At 43.8% G+C, this 22,107-nt stretch overlaps 1 protein-coding gene across 2 annotated transcripts in view; it reads left to right on the top strand.

Moving 5' to 3' along the window:
• LOC306975708 (protein jagged-2-like) overlaps positions 1-22,107 on the top strand; it is a 90,252-nt gene that overhangs the window by 50,126 nt on the left and 18,019 nt on the right. Inside the window, exons 6-16 of one of the 2 annotated variants that reach the window (XM_079573378.1) lie at positions 5,343-5,473; positions 6,299-6,418; positions 7,395-7,508; positions 8,039-8,152; positions 12,446-12,559; positions 14,126-14,172; positions 16,397-16,570; positions 16,660-16,810; positions 18,079-18,243; positions 19,341-19,454; positions 19,541-19,654. In XM_079573378.1, the coding sequence (XP_079429504.1) occupies positions 5,343-5,473; positions 6,299-6,418; positions 7,395-7,508; positions 8,039-8,152; positions 12,446-12,559; positions 14,126-14,172; positions 16,397-16,570; positions 16,660-16,810; positions 18,079-18,243; positions 19,341-19,454; positions 19,541-19,654 (1,358 nt within the window). The remainder of the gene's footprint in view (positions 1-5,342; positions 5,474-6,298; positions 6,419-7,394; positions 7,509-8,038; positions 8,153-12,445; positions 12,560-14,125; positions 14,173-16,396; positions 16,571-16,659; positions 16,811-18,078; positions 18,244-19,340; positions 19,455-19,540; positions 19,655-22,107) is intronic. The other variant, XM_079573379.1, reaches the window with a different exon arrangement.

The following is a 22,107-nucleotide window of genomic DNA, read 5'->3' on the forward strand; positions in this document are numbered from 1 at the left end:
TTCCACATAGAGCTGACATTATTACAGACGAGACTCCCTAAATCAGAGTCTGTGCTGGATTTAACCAGAGCTAAATGTTGTTAGTGCTGCAGCGTGAAGTCTGCAGTGTTTACAAGATACAGGCTAACGTTGCTAACTAGCTGCTAACTCGCGGCTAACAGTTTTGACGATTCTTACTCCGTTTTATGCCCAAGGGATTATTCATCTGAAAAACGAACCCAGCAACTAAAAAGTCCTCAGAAAATCCAAAATAAAGAGATACAGCATGTTTATATTGAGCCAAAATGAGCTGCAGCAAAACGATCATAATGCTGTAGCTACTGGATAAGTTACTATAAACACACGAGAAAATCTACACAGAGCTGAAGTAAAGAAGAAAAGAGAGCATTTATCTGCAGTAGTAAGTAGCATCTCAATACTATTGTTAAATAAAAATACATAAATGAATAAAGCACAGGCACTGAGGAGCTTTTGGACCTGGGGTGTTCTGTCTATGATGGACAGAGCAATACAAATTCAAAATGATAGTGAATGAAAAAAAAGAAATAAATAAAATGGCATCTGTACAATTCTGATATAACGTCTCTTAAATGTGTAGCCTACTTTACCCAAGGAAATGTAAATGAGTAAATTAACTAATTACAAACCAATCTGCTGTGAAAAAGTATGTTGAAGAAAATGCCTTGTTCTCATATCAGTATTCGGTATCGGCAAGTACTTAAATCAAAGTACTTGTATTTAGAAAAAGTGGTATTGGTACAAAACTTAATAAAATAGGCATTGTTCGGGGTAAGTTTTGTCTTTTTGATACTCAGACATGGACATTTAGATGTTAAGGGAGAAAACTAGCTAAAAATCTCCACATTGACCAGTGAAACATCTATGTTTTCACCTGGCGTGTCTCGCCTTAAGTGAAGTTCATTTCTCCGTTGAGCTGCCTCCTCTCCTCGTCTCTGCTGCAGACACATGTCCGGGCAAATCTCCGCTCCTGTCAGTCCTGGGGCTTTTTCCAAATCTAATGACAGCTTTGTTTTTATGGGATCTTCAATAGAAATTAGAGACATTTTGATTGATTCTCTGCACTTTGCAGTGACTGTTTCCTGCGTGTTGACTCTCTCCCTGTAAAGCGCTGCAACCTACTGTAGTTTCACGGACGAGGGCTAATGATGATCATAAAACATGTCGAGTATAAACTTTGAATAGCACTTGGATCATGACTTTAACTGTGTGACCGGAGCAGGAGTTTAAATCATTGCACTATGTCAGTTCAATTCAAAGAAAGTTGGATTACGCCAGGGCTGCCCTATGTCTCTGGTTTTGTTTGCTATCTTTATGGACACAATTTCCAGTCGCATCCAGGGATCAAAGGGGTTTAATTGACATATTTTGCATCTCAAAACAGTATCAATGTTATTCATGCCAATACAAATACTTTTGATGAGGTCATGCTTAAAAATGTATGCTGGCGTGCCGTGCTTTCACAGTTAATAGAGGGCCCATAGTGGTCAATAATACTGCCAGGACTGCACAGCTCTGCACTTGTAAACACTTCATCTGCTAACGACTGCCACACATATAAATTACTTTTAATGAGCGTGTTTACAATCATAAATAAGAATGTGGTTGATTTATTTGTTTTGGAAATGGAACTTGTGGTTTCTTGTGTGTTTAAATGATACTTTCGGTGTGAGTCAGGTATCAGAATGATGAACGTAAAAACAACAGTACATCATAGCAAAACGTAAAGTTCTTATGAAGTGAGTCAGTCACCTTTGTTCAAAAAAAAAATTAAATGCATCGTGTGTGAAATATAACGATTTCCGGTATATCGTGAGGTTATTGTTATCGTGAGCTTCATATCATAAGGAACCCATTATTGAAAAGTGGGGCTGAGACTTTTGTCATGATATAAAATGTATCATGATATCGGGGCAGTATCATAACTTGATATTATAAAGAACTATGTACTTTACCATAAATGGGCTGGTTAACAAAGAAGTTGAGTTAAGTTTTCAAAAGTTTTGAGTAAAACATTTAGGAAAGGGCAAAGGTACCTTAAAAGGGCTCTTGTGTCTGTAATCTGGTATTAACATTAGGCTCTTTTGTCTAGAACTGAATTTGAGTGTCACCAAAATGTTTTAGTTGTGTTACAGTGTGTAATAACTGCTGCCTTGTGTCCTGACATGTATGTCCAACATTTGATTGTAAAGCACTCTCATTGATATACAGATACATGATGTCATCAAAGTATTGCAATACATGGCTTCCAATATGATGTGCGTGTCACAGAAAGGATGTATTGCGATATTATTGCAAAACAATATGTTGTCCCTTTTGAAGAGCACAGTGTTTTTAGCTGCAGCTCCTAAACACATGCGTCTTTCATGCTGCGCTCTGTCATTGCACAGTTGGTTTGAGCTGGAGTTGCTTCACTGTGACCAATGTTTCTTTAACCTTTGTGTTTCTGTGTTAGCGTGCGGTGTGTGCTAGCCTCGTTGTTAGCATTATGTGTGTGTTAGCGTTTGTGCCAGCGCCGAGAGTGCGGACAGTTTGTCTGGAGGGAAATGTCTGAGTGACCACGGCCCACATTAGCATAACCACAAACTGCTGCTGCGCCGCGGCCCAGGGGCCGACGGGCACCGCTCTGCCCAAAATACCACCCCGCTGTGGCTACAGGCTAACGCTAACCACACCTCCTGCCACCGCCGCTGCTCGGGCTAACGCTAACTCTGCCCACTGCTGGACCACACCCAGAGATGGACGCACAGGACCAGGGACAAATTAAACATTAAAATACAAATAACATTCCAAAGCATTTCTGATTAAAAAAAATCCCAAATCAAGATAAAAAATTCTTAATTCCCATATTTTTTCCCATTGTAAGTGAAATGTTTCCTATGCGTGTTCATGGAATAATGGCCTGAGAACATGTCCTTCTGTGATGCATTTCCAGGCAAACACTGCTATCTCTAATCCATTTACTCTCTTGACTTTGTTGCTGGGAGGAGCAGCGGTCGGTCCTTTTAAAGCCGTCGCCGGGGGGAGGGGTCCTGGCTGTGTGCGAGGGTCTGGACGGGCATGCTCGGAGTATGGCCGGGTGGGTTTGAGGGGGCCGTCTGTTCCTAAAATAGCCCGACGCTGGCGGCGATGGTAGAAGAGACGGCACAGGTGGAGGTCAGCGCTGGCCTTGAACAAACACAGACTCCATAAACCAACAGATGAATGACCCCCGGCCGCCTGACCCCGCGCTGCTGCAGAGACACGCGGCGCTGCATTCAGTCTGAGCGCCCCCACCGCCAGCACCGCCGCGCCCACACGATCACATTAACCTCCGCAGTAAAACCACCAGCATGTCCACTGTATTCCCCCTATACCAGTGCTTTAACAGTTGGTTACGATAATGTTGAATGATACTATTTCAGATTGATTTCTTTTTCATTTGTTATTACGCATTAAGCTGGGATCACCAAGGAACTTTATTTAGCTGTCTCAGGACACACCAGATATTAAGGCTGTGTCATATATCACATCATAAGAAGCCATCGCTTTCTGCAAAAACGAAATATTAAGCATGAGTTTAAATGACTTGAATTGAGGATGTTTTTCTTGTTTTGAGCATTTAGATATTTGGCCCGAAAATCTTTACCCCATTGGTGAAGAAATTTACATGAAATAAAGAATCCGAAACATCTCAGAACAAGTGAAGTAATCCAGGTCAAACGCCCAACTACATCTAGTCAAAAGAACTCAAATTTAATCTATTTAATCTAGCTTATCGCCCATAGAACAAGAGCGATTTTAAGTCATTTATCTAATTTAAAGCAGTACTAAGTAACTTATTTACTTTAATAAATCCTTTCCGTAGTCCCTCTGGGAGTATAACAAGTGTTAAAGGGATGACTGGGGGGTCTTTCATCTCCCCTGGTGTCTCTGGCCAGAAAACCACAATTGCAACTTCACTGCCACCGCGTCAGAGTCACCAACACACACTAATGGGAATCACGAAAAAGAAGCTAACAGGCTAACGGGCAAAGCTAACTGCGGGCTAGCGCCACTTAAACAGTATTTACAGCCAAGTTTGAGTGACAAAAATGTCCATTGTGTAATTGGATGTACAATATCCCTCTGTCCCTTTGTCATTTCTGTCAACGTAGTATTTACTCTCCAAGACAATTAATAAGTAAATATCAAGTTACTTAGTACTGCTTTAAGACGGTCATTTTTCCAGTGCTAGTCTTCGCTCTGGCTAACTTTTTGAGGTTCGACGACGGTCCAATTGACTGCAGCAACAATCCAGACTTATCTTATTTGCAAACTTAACTTAAAACAAAAGATGCATGCAACTTTTAATCATGCATGCATTTGGTTTTAGGTCTAATTTAGTTCCATTCTAGCCTCGTTTTGTGTTTATATTGAATGGAGAGAGACTTAAACGCTCCAGCTGAGTCCGCCTGAACACACCATCTTCATTTATAACAACCTGGATTGACTCATGGCAAAAGGATGCAGGGCGCAGTGTTAGACCATGAGCAGCATTTGTCCTAAAGTGAGAAGTAACGGGAAGCCTGGACTTTACATTCTGCATTGACCGTCTCAGCCTCTGCCTGTGGGACCCCGAGTGCGGTGAGTGTGGAATGTCCCTGGAGCTTTGTGTCTAAGATTAGCGCTTCACAAACATGTCATCTGTCCTCATCAAGACGTCTGTCCGGTCAGTGTCCAGTCAGTGTCCAGTCAGTGTCCACTCTGACGGCTCCAATGTTGTTAAAAAGCTTCGTACCAAGGTTGGCTTTGATCAGCAAGTACACTTTTGATGATTCAGTTACAGACGTGGTCAAAGAACTCATGATTTCCACAAATACTGACATGTTTGGTGTCCACGTGTAGACAAAGTGACTGAACTTTAGTGAAGTGAGGTTTTCGTTTCACTCTTGCAACAACATCTCCACTTTAGTCGCTCCTACAGACTCCAAACGTTCCACTCTTGGACTTAACAGCATTTTCAAGGTTTTCCGTGACAGATTTTTCAATATCTTCAGCGCCTCGCCTTAAGTGAAAGTGTTTGTTGTGGAAAATAGTACGGGGACAAAGCCTCTTCCTTGTTGTAAACCATTGGAATTTGACAGTACATCTGCACCAGCGCCACCTACTGTTCAGGAGTGTGCACTATCAGGCTTTTCAAATGAACGAAACACATGGACAAGTTGTCTTTTTACTTTAGAGCCTTTATTCCTCCTCATTCCCGTTTACTGGAAATGCTCAGGTGTTGATGTATGAACTGTATGAACTGTCAGCTCTTCCGGCTCCACATTAATGTCTCTCTCTGCCCCTGTGTCTGTGCCCAGGTGTAACTATGGTTGGCAGGGCCCGCTGTGCGACCAGTGCCTGCCGTACCCGGGCTGCGTCCACGGCACCTGCTCCGTGCCCTGGAAGTGCGACTGCGAGAAGAACTGGGGTGGGATGCTCTGTGACAAAGGTCGGTACATTGCACTCCGACGGGGCCTCTAGGGGTCAATACATGAAGCGCGCCAAAAACGAGGGCCCGAATGCCATTGAAAAGCAGTACATTTGATTTGAGGAGGCATTTTTGATTGAAATTTCATGGAAAACAATGGCATTGCTCGACTATTTTTACTGCTTAACCTCATAAAAAAAATCCACATTATGGTCTAAAACTTCAGCTACTGTTTTGGCTCAAATTCTATAATATTTGACATTGTTAGTTAGAAAATGCAATATTGATCTATAACCGCTGAAAAAGTCGTTTTTCTCTTCCTGCTTTCAAGCTATCTACCCCATAAGTCCCTCCTCTCCCTCCTCTTGCTCCCCTTTGCTGCGCGGCTGTTTCAATAAAGTGAGAGAGAGAGAGAGTAGTAGTGTAGTGAAGCTGCATTTACTTTGCAATGAAAGGATGAAGCTTAGCAAGAGATTTAGGGCAGCAAAGAATAATCAGCCACTGGGGAAGACGCAAAGATCACTCAAAGATGCGCAAAACACGGATTTTGCATGACACATCCCAATAAAAATTCAAATATTCCTTCTTTCCTCTGTTTGATGAAATGTTTACAAATCTTGTAGATGTTTTAAATGCATGGATCTGCTGTGTTCGGGCATCTAGACAGGAAAATTGTTGAGGGAAGTCATAGTTTTCCAATAAATGTAGATTTCATGCCAGCTTAAATCCAATGTATTGCTTTTTAATGACATTAAAGGCCCTGATTTTGGCTAAATTAATTCCATGACTTTTAATGCTTTTTAATGCCATGTAAAAAACCCTGTTTATTGTTTGTGCCATGTCCAGATCTGAACTACTGCGGGACCAACCGGCCGTGTAAAAACGGCGGCACGTGCATGAACACGGAGCCCGACGAGTACCACTGCGCCTGCCCCGACGGGTACTCGGGCAAGAACTGCGAGATCGGTGAGCGCCAGTCTGTGTGTGACGGAGCCGTTTCTGGTGGAGCTGTGTGTGACAGAGCTGTTTCTGGTGGAGCTGTGTGTGACGGAGCCGTTTCTGGTGGAGCTGTGTGTGATGGAGCTGTTTCTGATGGAGATGTTTCTGGTGGAGCTGTGTGTGATGGAGCCGTTTCTGGTGGAGATGTTTCTGGTGGAGCTGTGTGTGATGGAGCTGTTTCTGGTGGAGCTGTGTGTGACGGAGCCGTTTCTGGTGGAGCTGTGTGTGACGGAGCTGTTTCTGATGGAGCTGTGTGTGACGGAGCCGTTTCTGGTGGAGCTGTTTCTGGTGGAGCTGTGTGTGACGGAGCTGTTTCTGGTGGAGCTGTGTGTGACGGAGCTGTTTCTGGTGGAGCTGTGTGTGACGGAGCTGTTTCTGGTGGAGCTGTGTGTGACGGAGCTGTTACTGGAGGAGCTGTGTGTGACAGAGCTGTTTCTGGTGGAGCTGTGTGTGACTGAGCCGTTTCTGGTGGAGCTGTGTGTGACTGAGCCGTTTCTGGTGGAGCTGTGTGTGACGGAGCTGTTTCTGGTGGAGCTGTGTGTGACGGAGCTGTTTCTGGTGGAGCTGTGTGTGACGGAGCTGTTACTGGAGGAGCTGTGTGTGACAGAGCTGTTTCTGGTGGAGCTGTGTGTGACTGAGCCGTTTCTGGTGGAGCTGTGTGTGACTGAGCCGTTTCTGGTGGAGCTGTGTGTGATGGAGCCGTTTCTGGTGGAGCTGTGTGTGATGGAGCTGTTTCTGGTGGAGCTGTGTGTGACAGAGCTGTTTCTGGTGGAGCTGTGTGTGACGGAGCCATTTCTGGTGGAGCTGTGTGTGACGGAGCTGTTTCTGGAGGAGCTGTTTCTGGAGGAGCTGTGTGTGACGGAGCTGTTTCTGGTGGAGCTGTGTGTGACGGAGCCGTTTCTGGTGGAGCTGTGTGTGACGGAGCTGTGTTGGTTTTCCACAGCGGAGCACGCCTGTGTGTCCAACCCCTGCGCCAACGGAGCCACCTGCCACGAGGTGCCCAGCGGGTTCGAGTGCCACTGCCCGCCGGGCTGGTCCGGGCCCACCTGCGCCAAAGGTCTGTGGATATTCCGTCCGTCTTCTTCCACTTCTTCCATCCTGCATGAGTCACACCAGTCCCCATGGCGCCTCCTGCAGGTGGAGGGTCCACAGGAGGACAGCCTCACAATCCTCGGGGCATATTGTTCTTACACAAAGGGGCTTCTGTTGTTGGTCCCATCCCATTTAGTTTTTATTACTTTTTATTCAGAGTTTTAGTCACAATAAACAACTTTTAATTGAGTTTTAGTCTCATTTTAGTCTGCAAACATATTACAATGACCGATGATGAAAAACATGACACAGTATTTTTTATGAACTGACTCAAACCAGGACTAAAGCAGATAAAAGTGGGACCAAAATAGACCTGAAACAGGACTTGAGCTTGTGGGCATCGCCCCAAGAACCATACTGTAAATGCTTGTGGTTTTGAAGTTCTGAACATTTCTCAGGACATAAATGTAAAAAGGTCTAAAAGATATTGAAATATTCTGACTTTAACATTGTGTGTCTGTTGTGACGGGTGTTCTTTTCTTTTTCCTTTTCCAGACACGGACGAGTGCGAGTCGGACCCCTGCGCTCACGCCGGCACCTGCATCGACCTGGAGAACGGCTTCGAGTGCGTGTGTTCGCCGCAGTGGACCGGAAAGACCTGCCAGATCGGTAACGCCATCACTCTTTTTTGTTTTTATGCATTTAGTTTGTTTAGTTGGTCAGAAATTGGCAGCTTGTATTACAGACTTCATGTCGTTGATACCATTGTGTTGGGACAGTCCATGATACATAATAAACATACATGAAACTTGAAAAGAACTGTCCAAAGCAGCAGCTCAGACTCACTCCCAGTGTTATCTTGATCATCTGTTACACACATACAACATTATTCAACACTTGGCTCATTGCAACAGGTGAAATTGACCTAAAACAACGTAAGCAAACGTCGCTATAGTCGTCACCAAAACACAGCGTGACTCTCCATCGGCTGCATTCAGACCCTCTTGTAGTCTTCCCTTATTATAAAAATAATAATGCATTGGTTTTGGTGAAGAGGGAGCTGAGTCGGGGGGCAAAGCTCTCGATTTACCGATCGATCTACGTTCCCACTCTCACCTATGGTCATGAGATTTGGGTAATGACCGAAAGGATAAGATCACAGATACAAGCGGCCGAAATGAGTTTCCTTCGCAGCGTGGCTGAGCGCACCCTTCGAGATCGGATGAGGAGCTCAGTTACCCGGGAGGAGCTCAGAGTAGAGTTGCTGGAGCGACCCTAAGCCACGGCCCGGAGGAAGTCCGTGACCCCAATACTCAGGCTGACACTTTGAAATTTCTCTAAGTAATGAGACACTTAGAAACTTCTCCGAGTGACCCTGATACTGTGGCTGACACTTAGAAACTTTTCAAAGTGCTGGAGTTGAAAGGAGCCAGCTGAGGCGGCTCGGGCATCTGTTCCGGATGCCTCCTGGTCGCCTCCCTCAGGAGGAGTTCCAGGCATGTCCTATTGGGAGGAGGCCTCGTGGAAGACCCAGGGCACACTGGTGGGACTATGTCTCCGAGCTGGCCTGGTGTCGCCTCAGGGTCCCCCAGAACAGCTGGAGGAGGTGTGCTTGGATTGGGAAGTCTGGGCATCTCTGCTGAGACTGCTGCCTCCACGACCCGGGGAGGGTCGTGCATTCACCAGGCTTTGTGTTTCCAAACGGTCTCCCATCCAAGTACCGACCAGCCCCTCCCTGCTTAGCTTCCGAGGTCTGACGGGATCAAGCAGATTTACAAAGCATTAATGGGAAAATGCCCTGCACAAATAACAGCAGGACAGTCACCACAGACAAACTCTGACTTATCTCCACTTGGGCCAGGGCTTAGAAACTTGGGGCATCTCCTTAACATCCAACAAAACATTTAAGTCATGGTAATTTCCAGCTGGTAAACGTTTGTACAACTGCAGCGATACAGGTTAGCGGCCTGTATGTCAGCGTTGTACAGATGTGCACCAACATCATGGACACATTTCAAGAATGTAATTGACCGGAGAGGTCTGTGCTCTTCCTGGGAGGAGACGTTTCCTAGTCAGGTTTCAGTAGAAAACTGCTGAATAATGAAGCTGCTTCGATACAAGATGGAGAGGACATGTCTCCACAGTCGTGTGACCGCCTCGTGTCCTGACTTCACTTGCAGCTTGTATATTTGTACTGCAGTATTCGTGTTTACTGGGAGTTACAGTCTGTTTATCCGAAGCCCCTCTCGGAAGCGCAACCCGATACAGGTGCGCTGGAGTAAAAGCTAAAAATACCGTCCCGCCCGGCAACTGCGCCTCCCACGGAGCCCGAAATACTGCGGCGGTACTACGAGACCGCGCATACTGAGGCACTGACGGGGGCTAAGTTTGGCCGCAGACGGGGGCGTGTTACGGTAATGCCGCGCCTCCCCCCCCCCCTGCAATCCCAGCCAGGAAACTCTCAACAACAAACACCAGGCGGGACTTCGGTTACGGAAAGGAAAAGAAGCGTCTGAAAGTCAAGCGATGTGAAGTCATGCTGCAAAATGTACAAAAGGATGCAGGTTCGTTTCCCCTGCACTGTCTGAAGCACAGTCTGGGCTTCGCTTTGACACATTCTGATTAGAAGAACTGCTCATGTTACTGTGCTCTATCTCTAGTGAGCGCCTGTCATAATGCAAAATCGACTTTAGAGCTTTTTACCATGTTGCAATGTTATTCTCTCATCTTCTAGTCATCTTTGAGTAATCTTTGAATCTTCCCCAGTGGTTGTTCTTGGCAGCAGCAGTCACTAAAAAGCACCAGTGTATCCAGGAAAGGTTTTCCTCACCTCTTACAAAGCTTAAAGTGATGTCTGTAAGAGTGAAATTTGAAAAATGCCTCCCCTCTTTAACCAGAAAGCCCTTCTCAGTTTGCAACACGAGAAGAGCAGAAACTGAATTATCAAAAGTAAACAATCAAGCTCTTCCCCCTCCCTCCTGATTGGACCTGACAGGCTGGTTCACTGGAAAAGCTCGTCTCATTGGTCAACACGGGAGGATACTAGATTAATTGCTGAGATCCGGGAAAAAGGGACTTTACAAAAAATAATACTTAAAGGAACAGGCCACCGTTTTGATATACTGAGATATTTTCTTGCCTGAGCTTAGACGAGTTGATGTGTACCTGTCTGGTCTTTGTGCATGCGCTCAGTCACGCTAAACGACCAAAGATGTTGTTAGCATTTGGCCTCTCCTATAGCTCCAAACGGGGCTGAAGTTGGAAGCGATCAAGCTCTTCCACGGGCAACTTGTCCAAGCTCAGGTAAGAACATATCTGGAAAAACGGTGGAATGTTCCTTTAACATCAAAATGCAAGACCAGGTCTTATATAACATTAAGACTTCCAGAGTATCACTTTAACCTCTTAGCCCCCACCTGAACCCGAGCAAATTTTAAAATAACACAGAGCCAGGATTAGGGTCTTTGCAAACCATTCAGACTGTGACTCACCTGTGTAGCTCGTACAGGTGATCGATCAAACCTGCTGCTCTGTTTCCTCCACTGGTTTCTGCTGGACAGTGGCTGGACCAGTAACGGGGCGGAGGTTTGGGAGAGGGCTCTTTTGGGAGGTGTCTAATTTCAGAGCTCGACAGGTGCCGTCTATCTCCTGGGAGCGCACGTTAAAAACAGGGAGCGCTGCTTTAGGATACTGACCACACAAACTAAACTCAGCGCGATTTTTCTGGAAACTGTTGCATTTGTGAGTTCTGTTACTGGGAAAAAGTGAATGGATTTGAGCGTCTGGAGAAGCACTTTATGACAGTGTGCTGCCACTTTGTTATGAATCATCATCATATGTTTGTCCATCGCAATGAAACAAAACAAGCACAGTGTGATATTGGAAATGACACGTTCTGCATGACTGACATCTCGTACGCTTTAAAAAATAGGGGAAACATTGGGAAAATAATAGGGAAAAGGAGGGAAGTTATAAGGGGGAAAAATTGGGGGGGAAATTGTAATAAAAAAAGGAAAAAGTGGAGAAAAAAAAGGGGGAAATTGTAAAGAGAAAAAAGGAGGAAGAAGGGAAAACAAAAGTTTAAAAAAAAGTAAAAAAAAACAAACATTGAAAACAAATGTGGGAAAAAAATCATTTTAAAATGGGGAAGAATAAGGGAAAATAGTCAGACAGCATGAATGAAAATTGATATAGTGAAAGTTATTTGAATAGAAAAATAGAAAAAAAAAAAAAAGAAATAAAATTGTGAACTAAAGTGGGAAAAATTACAGAAAAGTAGGGAATAGTAGGAGGAAATAGGAAAAAAGAAGGTAAAATTTGGCCACAAAAGTGAAAAAATAATAATAAATGGGAGAAAAATTGGGGAATGGTTAGACAGCATGAATGAAAAGTGATATAGTGAAAGTTATTTGATAAAAAAAAATAGGAAAAAATCCTAAAAAAAAAGTGTTTTAATAAAATTGGAAGAAAAAGTGGAAAAATGAAGGATTAATGAAACATTTTTTTTTTTTTAAATTGGGAACTGAAGTGGGAAAATAATTTTAAAAATTACAGAAAATTAGGGAATAATGGGGGGAAAGGGAAAAAAGAAGGTAAGATTTGGAAAACAAAGTGGGGAAAAATAGGGGGGAAATGGTTACTGACTGAAAAGTGCAACTGTGAAGGTTATTTGATTTGACTCCCTCATTCATTATGTGATATATTTATATAGAGATCCTTGCTGTGGTTTAATTACAGCCTATAACAGCGCGGTGTACAGTGTGTGCTGTAGGTCTGATAAATTTATTATTAGTCTGATTAAACCTGGATTGCATTGAAGAAGTCCGTCTCACTCACACACAGTAAACACATCATCTGCCACACCACTAATTCCCACTTGTCCTGTGTCCTTGTCCTGTGTCCTTGTCCTGTGTCCTGTCTGTTCCGGGCCTAACCTCTGCTTGGCGCGGCGCTGTGTTGCAGACGTGAATGAGTGCGTGGCCAGGCCCTGTGCCAATGCTTTCTCTTGTAAAAATCTGATTGGTGGATATCACTGCGCCTGCTTCCGCGGATGGGCGGGGCAAAACTGTCACATCAGTCAGTATCCAAAACTACTAAATAAATAAACACGATCCCAATCTGTCGCCTTAGCTTTAGCGCTGTAGAGCTAGCCGTTCTGCTGTTCCACTGGCAAAGTTAACACGCGTTTTTGACATTTATTATATTCACTTTTCCAATCTATGTTGGACCGACAAAAGCAGAATAAAGTAATTTTCCCCCCCAAGTCTGCCGCCATATTAGATCTACTTTCTAAAGTCGCCAAACTCCAAAGGAAAAGGGCATTAACTGCTGAAATATTGCAACTTTTTCCATTCAATGTATTCAATATATTATTAAGTATGTCTTTAATGTTGAATTCGAATGATTAGAAAATGTGTTTCAATTACCAAGTCCAGTCATTCAGGAGGGTCTGACCCTTTCAAGCCACAACCCTTAAACTAAAGCTGCGAAAAATGCTTTTCCTGATCATGTCCAGCACCAAAAACATTTAAAATAAATAGATAAACCCAAACTTTACCCAATACAGCATTAACAAGTGTTCAACAAGGCATTAAAAAGCATTACATTGGATTCAAACTGGTGTTAAATCTGAATTTATGAACAAATAATGACATTGCTGTATTATTTTTACTGCTTAAAGGGGCTAGATGAAAGTTGGTCATTTTATGCCATCACTACCGCCACCTCAGGTCATACATGTAACTGCAGCTTCTATATTAAGCTCATACATGACGGCACTTCAGACCTGGAATACATAATTTTAGCATTTTTAAACTCCATTTAGTCCCTTTAAGCTTTAAATACAAAAAGTATGCCCAATTTGATTATAAATGTTTAAAATTCCAATAATTTCTCCAATGAAATGTTTGCAAATTCTACAGAATTAAATATGCATGGACTTTTGAAGGTATTTGTAGCATTAAAGTTGACCTTTTTGTTAACTATCGTGTACTTAAGTAAACGTACAGATTCTACACCTCAATGTGAAAGTATTATTGCTGTATTTAAAGTACAAATCTGTTTGAAATGTTAGGAAGAGCAACTTTGCAGCTTCAAAAACACAAAAATTGCGCCCTAATCCCCCTCCAGTACGGCAACACGACGGGGACAAACTTTCTTCTTTGCTGTGAGTCAGTGGTCATGTGACGGTTACACCTCCACAGCGCCACCTACTGCTCTGGAGTGTGCATTATTAGGCTTTTAACATGAACTAAACACATGGACAAATGTACTTTTTACTTCAAATGTAGTGGAGTCAAAGCAACATTATTCTCGACACAAATACTACTCGAGTAAAGTACAGATCCTCAAAAAGTAAAGAGATTTACTTCATCTTTTGCCAGTGGAACAGATCTATTTTTCCTCCTCCCACATTTCTCCAGCTCTCTTCAGTCTGGCCTCGCTCTGGCTGTGCTCCAACAGCTTTGCAAATTTCTCTCATGAACAATTTCCTTAAAAAAAAATCTCAGTGAAATCTTCTGAATTCCTCCGTTCTGCATGCTAAAACCCCTTGTATCGTGAAGCATGTCAAACTGCTGCTCTTTCCTCTCCGTCTCGCCCTCGTTCTTCAAAACTAAACGATGTTTTTCTCACGTTTTGCAGATGTGAACAGCTGCCACGGCCAGTGCGAGAACGGGGCGACGTGCAAGGTGAGAGTAACATCCCCGTCTTTGTAAACGGTTTGTTTTTGGTGAAGTGGAAGCGCTGGGAGAGTTGGCAGGAGATAAGAGGAGCCGGAGCTGGAGGCAAAGCGAGGTTTCAAATCATGATCAGCCGCTCGTCTCCAAAGCGCCTCCAACAACGCGGATAAATGGGCTTTTTAGGCGATTAAGAATGGAATTAGTGGCATTTTTTAATCAAGCCTCATTGTGGATGATTACCGCACGCTCAACAAACTGTGTCCAAACAAAGAGGACACTCCATTTTGTGTAAAAGTGCACAACAATGTTCAGCTTAGTGTTTTCTTAAAGATTCTGGCCTGAAAAAGTCAAGCGCTGACACCATTATCCAGAGTGTTGTTGATTTCTGGAGATATTTTTTCTTTTTAATTCATGCAGTCCTTACATTTGAAGAGTTTAGCGGTGCTAGGCTAATGCTAGGCTAGTGCATGTCTATGGTAACTAGTAGCCTGCTTTAAAAACAGTCTGACCCAAGCACAGTGCACCTACGGCAAATCACTTATAACACCAGACTAACCATATAAATGTCTGTGTTGACTGAATAATCTTTTAAATATAATCATTTTGCTTTTAAAAGAACTTATATTTGATTATCTGCAGTAGTTTTTTTTACCTGCGGCCGCTGTGTCATTTTGATGAACTTGCAGACTTTGTGTTAGTTGTTACTTCCGTGTCGAATTGGCGTCATGCACGAGCTTATTATAGAAGCTGCAGTTACAGGTATGACGTGAGGCGGCAGTAGTGAGTATAAAATGGCCAACTTGCATCTAGCCCCTTTAAGCTTGTGCATGACGATGGAGATAGATGGTTCTTCTGCCCGAAGCAATAACTTTGTCAGTTTTGTTGTGGTGAACAGGTCTGGCCTCATTCTCCACATTAGGACATCGCTGGAGCAAGTAGGGGGTAGAAAATACATGATTTGAACATTTTTAAACTCCTTCTATCTAGACCTTTAACAAGAACGTATCTGCTTCATATCCTCTAAGAGGGTTTTCTTCTTGTTCACGTCTATCAAGAGCAAGGGCGTAGGTTTGGTGTTACTATTGATGGGGACACTTTACCCCCCAGAGAACATGGAGCAGAAGCCGCCCTCCTCTCCCACTTAACTTGTTAATAAAATAAGTTATGGAAAAAAGCATGCTAGCCATTTTCTGATCGTTGTTAACGTAATAAGGCTCCATAAACAGACAGAAGCTCCGTTGCAACCTGAAAATATAAATATCTCCGCAAATATTTGACCAATCAACGCAAAACAAAACGTGTTGTGATGCCGATCGTCCTCCCCGAAGCCTAAAGTCCCCACATCTGAGTCAAGCCTTTGTGAAAGATCGCACAATGTGAAGATCTCCACACGAAGCTGGTGGGGACAACTTGGCCATCCTGGAATAATGGTGGGGACATGTCCCCATGGGCAAACCTACGCCCATGATCAAGAGTATTTTTGTCCCGTTACGAACATACATTAATTGAAACCGCTGTTGTGCATTCGTGTTGAATTCTCCTATGTTTAAAATCTAATAGCTAATGATGACTCAGATCCTTCAGTTTTTTTGAGGAAAAAACAACATAGATGGGTCACATTTGTCTGTAAAACCTTCGCTTTTTACTAAATATGTCTCTTGTGCCACATTTCCTCTGATTGGTTATTAAACTTGTCAATCATACCCATCAGGAATTCTAAGAAATCACCCCGATCCCAAAAACACCATCTTTGGAAAAGCGGCTACCATTTACCCCCCACACCACGGCCTTCTCAAACACAGCTTCAAGCATGTCATCAGAACTGTGCCCATTATTATATATTCTAAGGTCGATAGCTTATTTTCTGAAAAGGGCTTATTTATGTTGGTGCACGCATGTTGAATCAGGAAGAAAAAAAACATTTAACTTGAATTATCTTTGATTTGTAACAATCAAAAAGCATTCAGCCGGTGAAAGTGCCGCCCAGAGGACCTTTACAAAAACGATTCAAACGATTAAAAGCGCCTTTAATGAGAAGATGAGGATAATTACGATGTGTTTGAGGCGGTGGTTTTGGACATGTCTCGCTCTGTCGGCTCTGAGCTCATCTCTGTTTCTCCAAAAACAGCTTTTATGAGATTTTACCCGAGGTTTTTCCCTCCCGCGAGTCAGGCCTTGAGGTGCATTCAGCTCCATCGGGTTTTGTAGCCGCAATGCCCTTTCTGTTTTCCAGGAGGCGTCCCGCGGGTACCAGTGCCTGTGCCCGCCGGGGTTCGTGGGCCGACACTGTGAGCAGCAGAGGGACCACTGTGAGAGCGCCCCCTGCCGGAACGGCGGGCGCTGCGTCTCTCTGGCCGAGGGGTTCAGGTGCGACTGCGCGGTGGGCTTCTCCGGCGGCGGCTGTGAGGTGAGCGGCGCGGGGGGGGGGAAACGGTGACTCCGCACGTGTGTCGTAATCTGTGATCTGATAAACGGTTTGCTCCGGCGTGTGAGCAGATCCAGGCCGATCCGTGCAGCCCCGACCCGTGCCAGAACAAAGCCCAGTGCTTCAGCGAAGGAGGGGCCTTCTCCTGCAGGTGTCCCGACGAGTACGAGGGGACGACCTGCTCCGAGCGAAGGGATCACTGCAAAACCAACCACTGCAGAGGTACTTCTACTACAGTACAAATACTACTAACTACTGCAGAGGTACATACACTGCCTGACCGAAACGAAGTGCTCTGGTCTGAGGTTTCTGCAGCTGATCAGGTCTAAGTTCAGTAACTCTATGGGCCCGATCTCCCAAACACTTGCTGCATTCTTTTACTACTACAAACAATTTCTCCCTGTCCATCTCAAATATATCACTGTCCCGCTCTAGCGTCAGTATCCGAGTGTGGGAAACGTGATCAAAACTCCAACACATCCGCACACCCACAGTTGTAGAAGGTAAAGCTTGAGGGGAGGGGCCACTGCTGGACATAACATCGCCATGTTAGTCTGTCCAGCCACTTACTGTCCCAGGTATGAAGCTCAAGATATATCAGAGTCTGCACAAAAGTATAGTCTGTGTTTAGAAATTATGTGCCCAAAGAATGAGATCAGCTGACCACCTGAATGTCCTCAATGACCAGGTTGTATTCCAAAATGACAATGCCAGGATTCATGGGGCTTCATGAAATGGATTGTCCACCACAGAGTCCAGATCTTAACTCCATTGAGATTATTTGGGATGTGCTGGAGAAGGCTTTGTACAGTGGTCACACCCTCCCATCATCAATACAAGATCATGGTGAAAGATGAATGACACACTGGGTCTTTGGACGTAGCAGAAGCTTATCGAAACAAAGCCACAGCAACTTTTCTGTGGGGTTGGGCACAGACTGAGGCACAGTATAATTTTACTGTATACATCTTCTCCAGGAAAGAAATAGTTTTGAATCGCTATTCTGTTTATTTGAATAGGGACAAGTATGTCACATAAACTTGTGTTACATACTACAACATTTTAGCCAAAGCTAATTCTCAATGTCCGTCCCAAGTTGGGCCTTTACAAAAAAACTAAACAAATACATAGTTAAAACACATATAATAATACAGCACAACACTATATAAACACAGCAGAGCAGATACTCAGTGGTCACATTTCTGACCTCTGATTAAAAAGTCTTTAAGTTTGTGTTTGAAAAGGACCCAGTTTGACTCTCCCTTCAGGTCACTGGGTAAACAGTTCCAAGCTTTAGTGCCTTGTACAGAGAAAGCTGATTGTCCAAATGAAGTGTTTCGTTTCGGGATCTGATAGTTAGCATGGTAGACCTTTCGTCTGTAAACATTGGACCAATCCAAAATGGCAGACGACCATCCCGCCTCTGTCTACCTTCCTTTGAAAACGTCCTTGTTCCCCTTTTGAAACCCTCCTCCTCTGCCTCTCCTCAGTCCTGGACAGCTGCACCGTCGCCGTCTCCTCGAACGCCACGGGCCGCGGCGTGTGGCACCTCTCGTCGAGCGTGTGCGGACCCCACGGCCGCTGCGTCAGCCTGCCCCAGGGCAACTTCAGCTGCTCCTGCGAGCCGGGCTTCAGCGGAGCCTACTGCCACGAGAGTGAGTCACTGTAGCTTCTGCCGCCGCCGAGCGTGGAGCGAGTGGAAAAAAGCGACTTGTGTCATGTGAAAAGTGCTGTTCGTCTAAGATTCCCGTCCTTTCTGCTTTCTCTTGGTATGATTGATGGTGGCTGGGGAGCGTGTAGTTCCATTTGCAAAGGAGCGAGCAGATGTTTCGACAACTAAAATTGAACCGCCCAAAGATTACACTCTCATGCAGATAATACAACAGGCCTAAATTGTCCTACTCCAAAAAAAGGCAATAAGAATGATCACTAAAGCAGATTTCTATGCACCAACGAACCCTATCTTTGTAGAGCTGAGCCTACTGAAAATCCATGATCTTGTTGATCTAAATACATTAGTAATAGTGTACAAAGCATATAATAATCGTCTCCCTCCTCCCATCAAGGAGCTTTTTGAACACAGGAAAAGTCAGTATAACCTCCGAGGAACTGCTATTTTCAAAAAAGCAAAAGCTAAAAAGAATAAATAAATAAATCGATGTATTTCTGCAAGAGGTGTTAATCTGTGGAACGACCTGGAAGATCAGTTAAAACAGTCAAAGCTTTCAAAAAGTTGTTTAAAGCTACTAAAATTCAAGAATATATAAGCTTAGGATGAATAAAGTAAGAAAAAATAATAATGATGACATGATTTAGTTTCAACTAAATTAACATAAAACATATGTATGTATACATATTTGTTGGAATATTGACATTGATGTTACTAACTCCAGATACATGCTTATTTCTCTTCTGTTTGACACTTGATATTGTTCATTATTAATGTTTGTGTTTTGTTTTTTCTCTCGTGGAAGTCTGTAAACTGGGTTAGGCGTAATAAGTTTTCACTTCAGCCTAAACCCTTTCGGTCATGTTGTACACAAAGAATTGGAAATGTTTGTATAACGTTTAAAGGAATGAACTGACCGAATAAACTACTACTACTACTACTACTACTACTACTACTACTACTAAAAGCAGAGAAGTGTCATTGAAAAAGCTCAGTGTATACTTGTACATTTCTCTGTACAAACCAGGGTTACCAGTGTGAGCCCAGTCATTACCAGATCTGTTTTCTTCTCTCCTCCGTCAGACATAAATGACTGTGCATCGACGCCGTGTAAGAACGGAGGCACGTGTCTGGACGGCGTCAGCTCCTTCCACTGCCTGTGTCCCGACGGCTGGGACGGCCTGGTCTGCGACATCGGTGAGGCTTTTCCTCCACTATAACGACATCTGCAGCGTTAATCCAGTTTCCGTAACTTTTTTTGTTTTGCTTCAACCCGTCGCCAGATGTGGACGAGTGCAGCAGCGCCCCCTGTCTGAACGGAGGGCACTGTGTGGACTTCGTCAACGACTTCTACTGTGACTGTGTGGACAACTGGAAGGGCAAGACCTGCGGCTCACGTAAGTTCAGTCCAAACTTAGGAGCAACGCTGGTCAACGGTCACACTTCATGCACAATGGGTCCCCTAAACTTTTTGCATCTTCGTCCCAATCAGTTACTTAAAAATATCTAGAAGCGTTTACTGGGGTCTATAGATGCTGTTTTTCCATGATGTTGCAATTCAAGCAAAATAACTTTTCCAAAAGCCTGCAACTTTCCCACAACTATTCCTTAAAGGAACAGGCCACCGTTTTTCCATACTGTGATATGTTCTTACCTGAGCTGAGACGAGTCCATACGTACATGTCTGGTCTTTGTGCCCGTGGAAGAGCTTGGTCACTTCTTACTTCACCACGTTTGGAGCTATAGGAATATACTGGGAGAGGCCAAATGCTAACAACATCTTTGGTCTGTGTGACTCATTTGTGACTCATCAACTCTACTCCACTAAGCTCAGGTAAGAACATATCTCAGTATGTAAAAAACGGTGGCCTGTTCCTGTAACTCCACACCTTCTGTGCAACTAGAGTGAGTGATTTGAATCCATTTTACTTGTTATATTTGCACCTAGAAAGTGTCAAACAAAGTGTCCAGTCATTCAGACTGAAGCGACAGCGAGGGTCGCTGTTTCTACTCCGCTTCCTCCCACTCGCCTGGGTCTGACTTTACAGCGAGCACCACTGTGTGCACCCCCTGGATCTTTATTTGGCAATAGGCTTGTATCTGACACAGCGTGTGCAGCCACATGCTTCTGATTTTAAAATGATACAACTGTTTAGCACCTATTTTAAGTCTTTTCTTATTTCCCAGGGTCTCTTTGGGTGACACTGATGTAAAATGCAAACAAAGTTTTGGGGTTAAGTTAAAGTATTATTGTTAAGTAAGTAAGTAAAGTTGGTCCTCTCTGTTCACCTAGAGTGTGTAACATAGGAATTACGAGTTCCCCTCATTTGGAGGTTGGAAAAGTCGGGGTTCCCAGTTGATTAGATTCCAGCTTTAGGCCGCATTGCTTAATCTTACTAAAGTGAGAGAACATTTTCGGGTGGTGTAAATCTTCCATTGCCTGGTCAGTTGTTGAAAAGCAGGACTGTCTGGAACTTTGCTTTGAACAACCAGTAAAATCTGGAAAAGTTTTGTATCGATCCAAAACCACATTGTCACAACAGGAAGATCGAATTAACCACTAGCAAAAGACTTTCTTTAAGAAGATACATTCTTCTTAAAGAAGAATGTATCTTCTTTAAGAAGATACATTCTTCTTAAAGAATGTATCTTTAAGAAGATACATTCTTCTTAAAGAGGATTTTGATCAAAAGTAATTTTGTCAGAGTTACACTGGCTGGACAGGCGAACCTTTCTGTACATCTTCAGTTTCAAACAGCCCTGTACAGATGACGGCTTGAACATTTTCCACAATGGCTCATAGTTGACGACAGTGTAAATTGAAGCGCTGACTGGGCGAAACCGACAAAGCCCACGAAGCCACATCAATTTATTCTGAGTTTTATGAAAGGGGAGCAAATTACTCGGTTGCAATTTGAGCATTAGGGGATAATTTGGTTTCGATTGCTCTTCCTCGCGATCCACTGAATAACTATTTCTCCTTGGCTTATCAACAACAAAAACACTACAATATAATGATCCACTTTCCCTGATCCCGCCCTGTGTGGTCCAAGCCCTCGTCCCGTATTGATAAAGGGATTATTGAAATAGTTTGTCTGTGCTGAGCGTGTCTCGGGCCTGTCATCTCTGTCAGTCTGAAATCCTCCCTGATCCGGAGCCCCTGCTGTGTTTGTTTGGACTTGTTCGGAATATTTAACGGCGATTATTTCTGACTTAGGCTCTGGCACCGGCTCGCGTTCGAACCAGCCACGCCTTTGATCGCTCAGGTGGAGTTTTTTTTACTGGCAAATGGAAAAACAGAAGCTGGTTTGGTGATACTTGAAAGGTCACATCATTTACGAGGTGGTGATGTTTGGAGAAAGTGATGTTTGACTTTGTGCCGCTGTCACATGGTTCATCACCCGCCTCCTGCTCTGATCGACAGTAGATTTATTTGGTCAGGACAGTGCATGTTCATGAACACACATGGGTTTCATGCATATAAACACGCCTCACCGGGTTTTATCCTTGGGCTAATTTCCACCCGCCGTCCCCCACTCGCACTCTCAAACACACTCTTTCTCATCCTGGCCTATTGTACATGTTTTTAGTGGTAGGCAAAACCGGAGTACCCAGAGGAAACCTAAGCAGACACAGGGAGAACATAGAAAGGACCTTCTAGCTGTGAAGCAGGAACGCTAACTTTAGAACGTTTTTGCAATGCAGAATCTGAAAATGGCAGGTAGATTTTTGATTTTTTTATAAATGGATTTTCCATGAATGTTTTATCTTGGGGTCCTTTTACCTCAGTAGTGTTGACTTTGTGTTCTGAATTGACCGATCACCTACGTTTGGATGTGGGCGGGGCTAC

Source organism: Gobius niger, assembly GCF_951799975.1.
Source record: "Gobius niger genome assembly, chromosome: 16".
NCBI classification, from domain to species: Eukaryota; Metazoa; Chordata; class Actinopteri; order Gobiiformes; family Gobiidae; genus Gobius; species Gobius niger.